This window comes from Hypanus sabinus, chromosome 16 (genome assembly GCF_030144855.1).
Source record: "Hypanus sabinus isolate sHypSab1 chromosome 16, sHypSab1.hap1, whole genome shotgun sequence".
Lineage (NCBI taxonomy): Eukaryota > Metazoa > Chordata > Chondrichthyes > Myliobatiformes > Dasyatidae > Hypanus > Hypanus sabinus.
Genome location: NC_082721.1, coordinates 33,699,448 through 33,712,739, shown reverse-complemented (window position 1 = coordinate 33,712,739; position 13,292 = coordinate 33,699,448). Strand labels below are relative to the sequence as shown.

The 13,292-nt window shown below is 41.3% G+C and overlaps 1 protein-coding gene across 1 annotated transcript in view; it reads right to left on the bottom strand.

Moving 5' to 3' along the window:
* Positions 1-322: 322 nt before the first annotated feature.
* Positions 323-13,292, bottom strand: part of grin3bb (glutamate receptor, ionotropic, N-methyl-D-aspartate 3Bb) — a 94,577-nt gene continuing 81,607 nt past the window's right edge. Inside the window, exons 5-9 of the mRNA XM_059992410.1 lie at positions 10,359-10,474; positions 8,185-8,336; positions 7,460-7,624; positions 6,022-6,080; positions 323-719 (exon numbers count right to left, since the gene is read on the bottom strand). Coding sequence (XP_059848393.1) covers positions 323-719; positions 6,022-6,080; positions 7,460-7,624; positions 8,185-8,336; positions 10,359-10,474 — 889 coding nt within the window. The remainder of the gene's footprint in view (positions 720-6,021; positions 6,081-7,459; positions 7,625-8,184; positions 8,337-10,358; positions 10,475-13,292) is intronic.

Genomic DNA, 13,292 nt, shown 5'->3' with positions numbered 1-13,292 from the left:
GAAATAGGTTCTCTGATTCAGCTACAATGTCAAGCACATTTTAAATACATGTACAAGTTTTTTATTATTGAATTTTTCAAGGACTGTTTTCATTTTGGGTTTAGTGAACACACCTGAATTTCATGTGCTATTAAAAATAAACTGCATCTGTTCACTCTCAGCTATCAACAATACTTGGCAATTAATGCTCATGCAGCAAAAGTGCTTTGAAATGTGCTTCCATGGATTCCAAATGGTCGGTTGAAGATCTTTGAAGTGTGCAGCCATTTTTTAATTTATATCATAGTCAAAAAGTGCATTTTGTATAAAGCCACGGCCACCATCACCTTTTGTCATTGTTTTCTTTATTGCCAGTGCTTGAAGGAGTCTGGTGACTGTCTTTAGACAACTCAATGGAAGCAGCCAATTCATCCCTCTTCTTCAAGGCAACTCTCAGCTGCTCCTTAATTGTTTGTATTCTTCGCTCCAGTTCTTTTATTTCATTATCATGTGCATTCTTTCCTCTCTGTGGACAATAACCAATTCCTCCATTCTCACAGATGACTCCAGATGACTTTTTATCTGATTGTAGTGCGTAATGGTCCTGTGCACAACCCCCTGGCTCAGCCTGGCGTTTTACGTTGTCTTTGACGATTATGCGCCTTTGGTTGTTCCATCTGGTCTGGGCAGTTGCTCGTATCGTGGTTGGAGGCACCTTCTGGATCTTCTGCAGGTTGCATCTACAAAATAAATATCTGTTACTACTAATTTCTCCACATGTCTGACCTTTTATCATGAGGAATTGTTGCTCTGGTATCTTTATATTGTAGACAACACCAGAGATATGGTGCCTATAAAAAGTATTCATCCCCCTTTGAAAGCTTTCATGTTTTATTGTTTTACATCATTGAATCAGTGGACTTAATTTGACTTTTTGACACTGATCAATAGGAAAGTCCCTTTTGTGTCAAAGTGAAAACAGATTTCTACAAATTGGTCTAAATTTATTACAATTAAACACAATTGATTGCCTAATTACTCAATCCCTTCAAGTCAGTATTTAATAGCTGCACCTTTGGCAGTAATTACAGTCTGTGTGGATAGGTCAATATCAGCTTTTCACATCTGGATATTGCAATTTTTCCCCCATTCTTCTTTACAAAATTGCTTAAGCTCTGTCAGGTTGCATATGGATCATAGTGAACATCCCTTTTCAAGTCTAGCCACAAGTTCTCAATTGGGTTGAGGTCTGGACTCTAAATTGGCCACCCCAGGACATTAGCTTTGTTGGTTTTAAGCCATTCCTGTCTAGCTTGGCTTTGTACTTGGAGTCATTGTCTTGCTAGAAAACAATCTTCTCCCAAGTCGCAGTTGTCTTGCAGACTGCAAAAGGCTTTCCTCCAGGACTTCCTTGTATTTTGCTACATTCATTTTACCCTCTATCTTCACAGGCCTTCCAGGGCCTGGTGCAGTGAAGCATCCCCACAGCATGATGCAGCTGCCACCATGCTTCACAGAAGGGATAATGTGTTTTTGATGTGTTTTTGATTTAGTCTGATGACCAAAAAACTCAATTTTGGTTTCATCAGACTATAGAACCTTTTTCTAGCTGACTTCAAAGTCTCCCACATTCCTTCTGGCAAACTCTAATGGAGATTTCATGTGAGTTTCCATTCCCCCACCCCCTTCGAACAGTGAGTTTTTCTTTGCCACTCTCCCATAAGGCTACAACTGGTGAAACACCCAGGCAACAGTTTTTGTATGCACAGTCTCTCCCATCTCAGCCATTGAAGTTTAAAACTCCCCCAGAGTTGTCACGGGTCTCTTGGGGGCCTCCCTCACTAGTCCACTTCTTGCACAGTCACTCAATTTTTGAGGAAGGCCTGCTCTAGGCAGATTTACAGCTGTCCCATATTCCTTCCATCTCTTGATGATTGACTTAACTGTACTCCAAGGGATATTCAGTGACTTCAGAAATTTTCTTGCATCCATCTCTTGACATAAGTTTTTCAATAACCTTTTCGCAGAGTTGCTCGGAGTGTTCTTTTGTCGTCATGGTGTAGTTTTTGCCAGGATACTGACTCACCAGCACTTGGACCTTCCAGATACAAGTGTATTTTTACTACAACCAACTGAAATACTTGACTACACACATTATAGCTAGGACCCCTTAACTAATTATGTGATTCTAAAGCCAATTAGCTGCACCAGTGATGATTTGGTGTGTCATATTAAAGGAGGTGAATACTTATGCAATCTATTATTTCACATTTTATATTTGTAATTAATCTTTAGATCACTTTGTAGAGATCTGTTTTCACTTTGACATGAGTCTTTTTCTGTTGATCAAATCCAAATCAAATCCACTATGATTCAATGTTGTAAAACAATAAAACACGAAAACTTCCAAGGGGTGGGTAGGTGGTGGGCAAATACTTTTTATAGGCTCTATAACTGAGATGTAATATATACAGTTAACAGAATTTGTTCTAAACCTCACTCATTTTTTCAAGGAATTATTATCAGAAATGCTTCTGATACATGTATGATAACACTTTCCAAGGAGGACACTGCATCCCATCTTCACATCTTTCATAAACTAAAAGTTAAGCTCTTGAATCCTTAATCTCCTAATCTACCTCTTTGTACTCCTTGCATTTTGTTCATGTATCTCTACTGAACTTTTCCCTGTAACTGCAACACTATTTTACATTCTATTTTGCTTTTATTAGATTTAGATTTAGAGATGCAGCCCACACTGATCAATTGATCTACTAACCGGAACGTCTTTGGAATATGGAAGGAAATTGGAACATCCAGTAGAAGCCCACACGACAAGGGGTGGATGAACAAGTTCTTTACAGAGGGCAGTGGAATTGGACCCAGTTCACTGGAACTATAATAGCATTACGCTAACCACTACTGCCCCTTCTTTTTATCAATTATTGTATTGTTTGCATTGTTGCAACTATGTGGTTTTGTGTAGGTCTTGTAGCTTTAGTTTTTGGTTTGTTGAGTGTTAGAGTTGGTCTCCTGACTTGGTGTGTCTGGGTAGTCTTGTTTTGTCTGTTGGATTTGGAGCTCCTTTCCGGGGGACTCGCTAAGATGGTAGCATGATATTAATACACAGCAGCCTCTCCGGACTCTGGATTTGAGCATTGCCAAATGCTACGTGGATTTTCTGGTGTAGTCTGTTTTGTCATGTGCTTTTGTGATATCATTCTGGAGGAACGTTTTGTGATATCATTCTGCAGTTGTGGTTTTTAAATGACAATAAACCAAAATTCAATTCAATTCAAATTCTAGCTCGACATAATTACATTTGGCTTGAACTGTCTGGATGGCATACAAAAAGATCTTTTCATTCTATCTTGGCATATGTGATAATAAAATAGGAATACCAACAGTATTGATTTCACATAACATCTATCACTTATATCCTCCAATCTCTTGTTGCTCACAGCAATGCAACCAAACTTCTTTTTAAAGTGTTATGAGTTATGTCTGTTTACCTTTGCATCGCAGGTTCAGTGCACCAGAATGCCACAGGAATTACATCATGGCAAGTAATTACATAAACTCAAATAGTATTCCATGGAATTGAAAGTTAAGGAGTGACGTGACTGAGAATTTGAGGATTTTGGAGTGGTGTTGATTCAGTTACTCAATGAAACCTTCTTCCACTGTCAGGGAACTCAGAACAACAGGAGAGGATATTAAACTTAAGGAAGTTAGGAAAAAACTTCGCACAAGTAGGTACCAGCTGAATTGATAATTCTGAACCCAAGATTGACAAATTATTGCTGATCAAAATAATTAAAAATATGGAGCCAGGCAAGTGGTTGGAGGTAGATATTGTTCAGTCAAGATCTCAGTGAATGTCAAAACAAGGTCAAAGGTTTGAAGGTTTTTATGTTTCTAGTTTTATGCCCACTATGCAAATGAAACAACTACTAATATTAACAACCACCTCCCCATATTTTAAGGGCAGTGCCCTGACCTTGATAGTACAGTAGTACGTCGCGTAGTGTTACTTCATCACAGCTCCAGTGTCCCAGGGTCCATGTCAGCCTCTGGTTTACATTGTACTGGTTTCTACCCAGATGCTCCAGTTCTCTCTCACATTCTAGTTACTGCATTAACAGGCTATTATCAACGTAACTACTGAGTCAGCAGTAGATGCAGGGTTGGGCAGACAGTCTGACAAGGTACTTAAAGTTATAATAAACTTTATTAGCAAACAGAAGTTTTGCTAAAAATGCTGTACATAGAAAGGCAAGTCAGATTTCACGTAAAACACAGCTCCTGAGTTATCAGACTACGTAAAGTGCAATAAGGTGTGTTAGGTAATGTTACTAAACCAGTATAACCACATTAGTGCCTCAGGCTTACAAGGGGATTTAAGACTAACCATATAGATACTATAAACTCAAGTTAAGCAAAAGGCAGTAAATAAAGGCTAAAACAGTGACTCACACAAAGACCTACACCACCCCACAATGTACAAAAGGAACTGCATAAGTAACACATCTCACACAGGTACGTGTGCTCGCTAAAATACATCAAACTAAAGGATGAGCAATGCCTCCACTTGCCACCCTTTGTGCACTAGACAGTAGTCCGAGCACCTGTGCGAGCATGCTTTTAAGGTCACCAGGGGAGGAAGGTGCCATGCTACTTACCCTCCTGTCAGAAATAACAGGCAAAATTCGCTGTTCCACCTGTCTGCATCAATTACCCTCGTAAAGCTGGGTGTAGGAGATGGTTACTGGGAACTAAATAGAAGAATGGGGCTAGTAAATTTGCTGATGACACAAAGGTTGGGAGTGTTGGGGATGGTGTGGAGGGCTGTCAGAGGTTACAGCAGGACATTGATAGGATGCAAACCTGGGCTGAGAAGTGGCAGATGGTGTTCAACCCAAATAAGTGTGAGGTGGTTCATTTTGGTAGGTCAAATATGATGGCAGACCTCTGACAGCCCTCCACACTATCCACAACACCTCCAACCTTTGTGTTAATGATAAGACTCTTGGCAGTGTGGAGGATCAGAGGGATCTTGGGGTCCGAGTCCATAGGACACTCAAAGCTGCTGCACAGATTGACTCTGTGGTTAAGAAGGCATATGTTGCAATGGACTTCATCAATCATGGGATTGAGTTTAAGAGCCGAGAGGTAATGTTACAGTTATATAGGACCCTCGTCAGACCCCACGTGAAGTACTGTGCTCTGTTCTGGTCGCCTCACTATAGGAAGGATGTAGAAATCATAGACAGGAAGCAGAGGAGATTTACAAGGTTGTTGCCTGGATTGGGGAGCATGCCTTTTGAGAATAGGTTGAGTGAACTTGGTCTTTTCTCCTTGGATTGTTGGAAGATGAGAAGTGACCTGACAGAGGTGTATAAGATGATGAGAGACATTGATCATGTGGATAGTCAGAGGCTTTTCCCCAGGGCTGAAATAGCTACCATGTGAGGACACAGGTTTAAGGTACCTGGAAGCAGGTGCAGAGGAGATGTCAGGCGTAAGTTATTTTTAACTTAGTGGTGAGTGCGTGGAATGGGCTGCTGGTGGCGGTGGTGGAGGCGGGAATGATAGAGTCTTTTAAGAGACTCCTGGACAGGCGCTCAGAAAAATAGAGGGCTATGGGTTATCCTGGGTAATCTCCAAGGTAGGGACATGTTTGGCACAGCTTTGTGGGCTGAAGGGCCTGCATTGTACTGTAGGTTTTCTATGTTTCTATGCTTCTGTGTTTCTTTTGAGCCAGCATCAACTTGATGGGCTCCTTTATGTCAAGAAAAATACAAGACAAAATGTTTCCCTTTTCTATATAAAAATGCCCATTTACCAGCTTTACTACATAAGCAAGATTTCAAAATCTTGGAGTTTTCAATCACAAAAAATTGTCCTGTGACAAGTGGACTTGTTCCATTTACTCGTGTGTAAATTGGCTTTGAATTGTTCTTGGCACAGATAGAATTTTGTCTTTAAAGCCGACGTGTTCAACTGTATCTAATAGTTTTTATCCTAATATGAAAACCATACCTTTTATCTGTCTTCACTTTCTGCTCTTCAAAGGTCATATTTAAAACACGGTGGATTTTCTAGAAAGACAAAAATGACTGATGATTTGAGAAACTCTAATAGCACATTGTTATTTTAACAACCAGAATTTCGAGTCTTTTGATCTCAAACTAAGAAAAATACAGTCACCTAAAACTTACTTTTCTCTTCAAGTTGTATTGCTTTGAAGGCTCCAGACTGCCTCCAGAAGGAAAAAGGATAATGGGACTTCAATGTCCAAAGCAAGTCATACTTCCTGAGGTGTTGGACTTCTGCTTAATGATAGGTAGTGATTGGAAGCAGTCTGACTCTAGAATATTGTGATTAATAATGTGGCCCTAACACAGACCAGCCAGCTCTATGCAGAGTGTTGTTCATGGTCTGGAGCAGAACTGCCAGACAATTACTGATCATTTGTTAGATTAGTCTTGTGAACAAACTCTCACCATCACCATCTCCCCAAGATAACTGCCCCACCCCTGCCCATCTGTATAACCGGTTCTCTATTATTATAGAGTCACAGAGCACTACAGCATGGAAACAGGCCCTTCTAGGTTTTTCTACCCAGTTCTATCAACCCACACCTGGACCATAGCCCTCTATACTCCTCCCACCCGCGTACCGATCCAAACAGCTCCTAAATGTTGAAATCAAACCTGCATCCACCACTCCTGCTGGCAGCTTGTTCCACGTTCGCACCACCCTCTCACTGTGGAAGTTTCCCCTCAGGTTCCCTCTCACCTACTATCTGCCAGAACAGTTCCTGCAACCCTCTCTTCAACCCTGTGGCAAGTACTCTTGCCTTACAAATGAACTAAGTACAATCTCTCCAATGTATCTCACTATGATCCCTAAGCACCCTACCTTCCAGGATACGTGGACTATATGAGAAGCTTTAGACTAGATGGCATACTGAGATGAGAGTTTGTGCAATCTTTAGTTACTAATATTTTGTTACGGATTGCATAGAGCAACATAGTAACCCACAGTTGCTCAGCTTGTTGTGTATTGTCATAAATTAATATCAGAATATAATTAATCCACAAACAAGAGAAAATCTGCAGATGCTGGAAATCCAAGCAACACACACAAAACGCTGGAGGAACTCAGCAGGCCAGGCCGCATCTATGGAAAAGAGTAAACAGTCAAAGTTTCGGCCCAAGCCCTTTCATCAGAACTGGAGAAAGAAGATGAGAAGTCTCATCCTTTTTCTCCAGACCTGATGAAGTGTCTCAGCCCCCAAAACATCAACTGTACTCTTTTCCACAGATGCTGCCTGGCCTGCTGAGTTCCTCCAGCGTTTTGTGTGTGTTGGTAGAATCCGTCCAGTTCTTCAACGTGCCTTCATTACATTGACTCTTGCTTGTCTGTTTGCCACTTCTCTCACCTTGAGATTGAGATACTTGTCTGAAATTCTTACCTGGCTTGTGTGGAGCCAGTACTTAAATTTTTTCCGTTTCCTGATCCGTGGGAGAACTAGCCTGTAGACAATGTGCTCCCCAACAATTGACAGCAGTGACCCAGCAAAGCCCAGGCAGAGTAAAACAAACAGCCCCGAGAAATGCTTGATTCCCATTTGCAATGTCTGTAAAAAAAAAACACACACACACACTTTCAATTCTCATCTCAGGTGACGGTTATGGAGGGATGGGCTAGCGTGGAAAAGACACTAATCTGACGTATCCTTTGTTAGAGTCACAATTCCCATGCTTCAACAGTGACAGTGGCTGCCAACCTCAAGCACAAGGGGAATTTGTATCTGTTGGTTTAACTACAAATCAGCAGCTGACACAGTTCAGCTAAATGCACATCCTAGAGGTGACTTTGCTAAGTATGTAAAGGGTAGATTTGGGAAATCTTCTGGCTGGAGACAGGGAGTAATTCGAGTAACTGTCACATGCAGCACAAGTCTCAGATACCAGAAACTGAATCAATCCATGCAGTGAACTTTGACTAGAATAGTTAAAGTGGAAATTTGGAATCATTAGGAAACACATTTGATAATTGAATAAGGTGAACTTTGAATTTGATTATAATTATCAATGAACAGTCTCCTTGCAATAAATTGACAAGAAGACTCTACTTATCTTTGAGAGACAAGTAAAATGGGAGAAACGGAAGACAAATGGGCCTCAAATTTCTTACCTCTGTCACTTCAAAGGTTCGTTTTCCACATGGAACTACCTTGTACCACTTGTCATGCAACATGTCCATGAATCCGTCTGATTTGTAGCGACTGATCAATTCAGAAATGTTAGAATTTAGCCCAAAGTTTTGTGGCAGTCCAATTCCATAACCTGCAAAGACAAAGACATTAAATATGCTGCACCACAGCAGCAAGCCTCAAAGAAGAAAGCAAATAGAAGATTATTAGGATGGCAGCATTACTTAATCCAGAAAACAGGGCAGATTTCTTTTCATTATTAATTTTTCTGTATCTGAATAATAATATTGTCCATCCTTAGTTCATTTTGAAGGGAGGTGATGACCAATCTTCTTGAACTGCTGCATTCCTTTCTGTAAAGGTACTCACACAATTCTCTTGGGGAAGGAGTTTCAGGATTTCCTAGTGACATTGAAAGAGCAGCAATGTTCTGGGACTGGGATGATTGACCTCCAACAACTTCAACAAATATCCTTTGTGAGATGTATGACATCAACCTTCAGAATATTTCCCCCTTGGTACCATTTCGTTTCGGTTTCACCAGAGCTCCTTGATCCTACAACTGTTGTCAAGTGCAGTCACTTCCAACTCACCTCTGCATTTTAGTTGATGTAGCTCTTTAGTCTACATTGGACCGAGCTGAAGGAGTGGTTCTGGCAAAATCCAATCCTGATAATGCCACATTCCTTTAGTCCAACTTTGAACTGTTAATGGAGTTAAATGTTAAAATATAGTAAAGTAGCCCAAATGTACAAAATCTGCTTCAGAGCCACTTGCAACATCGGCTTGTGCCCTGGCCTCCAGTCTGCTCGCCACTAGGTTCATTAACATTGTCTCTACCTCCTGGAGTCCTTGTGAAGACTGAAGAGCACTGAAACACCCAAACTACAAATCCCATGCTCCAACAGTTCCACAATCACATTCAAACTGAAAAACAAACGTAAAAGACATAAAAGAAGTGGAATATGATCTACCTGGGGGATGTTTAACCAAGGAGCATCATACGCAGGGTCCATCTTGCGAGCAAAGTGCACAACACAGTATGTATAATTCACATACATAACTCATAAAGTAATACTACCACCAGTAAATCAACAACTAAGAATCTACAACACAAATTAAAAAGTGAACAATATGAAACAAGCTACTGGCACTTCATGTGTGATGGCAGAGTTCAGTAATCTTACGGCCTGAGGGAAGAAGCTGTTTCTCATCCCAACGCAATAGTTCTTGTCCTAATTCTGTGGTACCTCCTGCCTGATGGTAGGGAGGTCAAAGAAATTGTTGGACAGATGAGAGGAATCAGAGACACTGCATACACAGAGCTCCTGATAAATATCTGCTGGGTGGAAGAGAGACTCTGATGATCCTCTCAGAAGTCCTCACAATCCTTTGCAGTCAAATATCTTGCAATTCCTGTACCAGCTGGAGATGCAGCTGGTCAGGACACTCTCAATGGTATTCCTGTAAAAATTGGTTTGAACAGGGGAGCAGAATGCTCACACACTTCAATCTCCTCAGGAAGTAGAGACACTGCTGTGCTTTCTTTTCTTTTCTTTTCTTTCTTTTTTTTTAAACTTTTTTTTATTGCATTTTTGACCAAAGAGGTGGTGTCAAGGGACTAGGTGAGATCATCCATTATGTGCAATCCCAGAAACACGGTGCTCCAACTCTCTCCACAGAGGAGTTGTGTACCTGCAGTGAGATTGGTCAGCCTGCACCTTGCCAAGGTCCACAATCATCTCTTTGGTCTTGACCACATTGAGACTCAAGTTGTTGTACTTGCACCATTCAACAGCTGCTCCACCTCCCCGCTTTACGCTGTCTCAACGGCGTTGCTGATGAGGCCAACCACTGTTGTGTCATCAGCGACATTGATGATTCAGTTTGAACAGGATCTAGCAGCGCAGTTGTGAATGAACAATGCGACAACAGTGGGTTGAGCATGCAACCTTGGGATGCTCAGCATGACAAATATTTCTGCCAATGCAGACTAATTGTGGCCTTTCTGTCACAAAGTCCAGGATGAAGTTACAAAGAGACGTTTTGAGACCCAACGAGGACAGTTTACGCACCAGCATCAAAGGAAGGATCACATTAAATGCTGATCTGAAGTCTTGCCCTTATCACAATTTCCAGAAGAGCACCTTCTTACCTTCAATCGCAAATGGCTTGCCAACTGTTATCAGCTTGCACTCAGCGTCGATGGACACTTCATAATCCAACAGTGCCTTGTCCATGATAAATGCATCCAGTTTTGAAGGGTCAGTCCTGCAATTCAAAGCATCAGCTATTAAGGTTGAATTTTATCTCAATTTAATAGTGAACCTGAGATTCCTAACTTCTCTTGCTGGGTCCTGCTGTATTATTTAATCTCAGGTTAATCAGCCGGTGAGTCGCATTATGTCATGTGTTTTATATAAGCAGCCAAGGGCAAGTTTCCCAACTGACATCTCAGTTTAGCATTGATAGAGTGTCCTGTTGTTGGAGAGGCCAGCCATTGGACAAATCATTAATCCCCAATTCTCTCACACAAAGATCCATATTTTAAAAAAAAACTTTTTTCCTGGTCATTAAAGAAACAATGGTTCAGGAGTAACCAGAAGCTGCAGTTTACTGAATGGCATCTTGGGAAACTCTATGTCCATATTAAATAGACTGAAAACTCTGGGCAAAAGCTTAACAACCCAAGGGTGGGCCTCTGTGGGAAGGCAAAGCCTTCATGTAAAATATTCAATCTTATTCGATGTATTTAATAATGTTATGAAGTATGCCAACTATTTGGGGATTTTTAAATGTGATTTTGACAATATTATTTTGATAGTGACAAAGCATTTGGAGGAAATGGTCCAGATTTTGCAGTCAGTGGGGAAGGAATGGTCATTGTGATTATCAGTAAGGCCATGGATCATGGTAAAAATGGAGGGGCATAGATAGTGAGGATAGACCCAGGGATTAGAGTTGGGGAGAGACCATGTGGGGCCAGTGTGAGGGTGGAACCACATCCAGAGGTGGTATGTGGTGGACTGGGGCAGCGGCTGTGAAATGCAATTGAGTGGCATTACACTTGGGATCAGGAAAGATAAGGGAAGGGACAGGATACAACCGAAGCTCAGGAATATGGGCAGTGGGAGAGGATAATGGGAGCAGACAATAACACATTAAAGGAGGTCTTCCTGGAGGACGACTCCACTGCAGCAGGGCAGGCAATGCTGTTCCTTTGAACGAAACCTAACTCAGCCCTCGACCCTCAAGGTCTGTTCGGCATGAGTGACTGTCACAACGTGTGGGCCAAGTAAACTTCAGATAGCGGCTTCAAAACATGATTTGCGCACCCTTGCATCAATGCTCATGCACTGCATCCTCTGCACTGGCACTTCTCTGTAGAAATGTGTTTTGTCTGTATAGAGCATGTGATCTCATTTCACAGCCGTGGCTTCAGTAAAATTCACCAGAGTGCATTATGCCACACCAGAAAGTTTTAGCCTCTGTAATTTAAATCAGTGTCTATAAATGATACATCTATCATCCACAGAAGGAAGCTGGGAAAGAAAGAAAAGAGTGAAAGAGAAAGAAAAGGGAGAATCTGGTGAAAAGTTCAAATCCTTAATGTTAATGTAAATTTGAAGGAGTAAGAATCTGCCCCAGATTCGCATATTTTGGATTTTCAGCAGTTAGAAGCAGGTGGCTGAAAAAGTTTACATTTGTGATGAAGAGTCCACAGTGCGGTGTGTGGGGCTCTGGGCAAACCAGACAGCTACTTTCACAGCAGCACAACACTGCATCCAAAGGGACCTGGGCTCAGTCCTCACCTCAGATGCTGTCCGTTTGGAATGTGCATGTCTTCTCAGTGACCACCTGAGTTTCCTCCAGATGGTCTGGCTCCCTCCCAAGTCCCAACACATGACGAGTAGTTGATTGACCTCTGTAAATTACCCCCTAGAGCAGGCTAATAGCAAATAGGAATCTGGCGGGTTTGATAGCAAATAAGCTAGTGAGATGCAGAGAAACAAGGAGAGAGCAAATGCAATTAATGAGATTGTTCCAATCGAAGCCAGCATGGACCCCAGGGGCTGAGTGATCTCCTTCAGTGTCATCAAACGTATTAAGAACGATTTAGGTATGTAGTTTGTCTTGAAGTTTTTAGAGAGTCAGTGAACCAACTGCTGGTCTCAGTGCTTGCATTTTGCTTACAAATGGGAAAAAAGCTGTAGGATGGAGAAAGGTATCAATGGATTTTCAGATGTGCCTAGAATTGCCACACGGGTTTCAATTCAGAGAAGTGTGAGGTAAGGTCTTTGTAGGGAGAAAGCAAGGCAAACAGATGCATAATAAATGCCAGGATGCTACAGAGGGCCCTTGGAGTAGATGTCTGGACAGCCAGAGAGCATACAGATATCTTTCTTTATCAGCAAGGCATTAAAAATGCAAGAGTAGCTAGATTCCCCTAGAACTGCATAAGACATTAATTAGACCACAGCTAGTATATTGGGTTTTGGTTCCCACACTACAGGAAGAATACATTAAATTTGTGCATTCAAAATTATGGTTATTGCCAAGACTGGAAGATGTAAGTAACAAGGACTGAAAGTCCAATGTTTCGTTCAGAACAGAGGAGGCTGAGAGGAGATTTATTTAAAGTAGATGAGATTCTGGGGTCCAAGGTAGGAATGGCTGGAAAGGGTGCCATGAGGAAAATAAACTTCATAGAGAGGAGATAGAGACAGGACCACTCATTGTTTTCCAAAAATAATTAAGTTAAATAGCAAAACAAAGCCCAAGAACTAGAGACTGTGAGTAAACTGGGTGGTCTTTCAGTTGGCATGGACATAAGGGTCTTTTTCTGTAGCGTAAGTAATTTTCTGTTGAACATGCTTATGCTGGCATTCTCTGAGGAAATGTTTGAATGGAATGCAAATCTTAATCAATTACAGGGTTTTAATAAATTGTAGGCTGTAAATAACATTCTGTTCTGTTGATAGGAGCCTCACAATGGCTCCAGACATATGGAAGTTAAATCAGTTTGACAGGTCAATCACTGGCCAATTCTATACAATTTGCCTATTTGTTATTGAATTCAATCATTTGC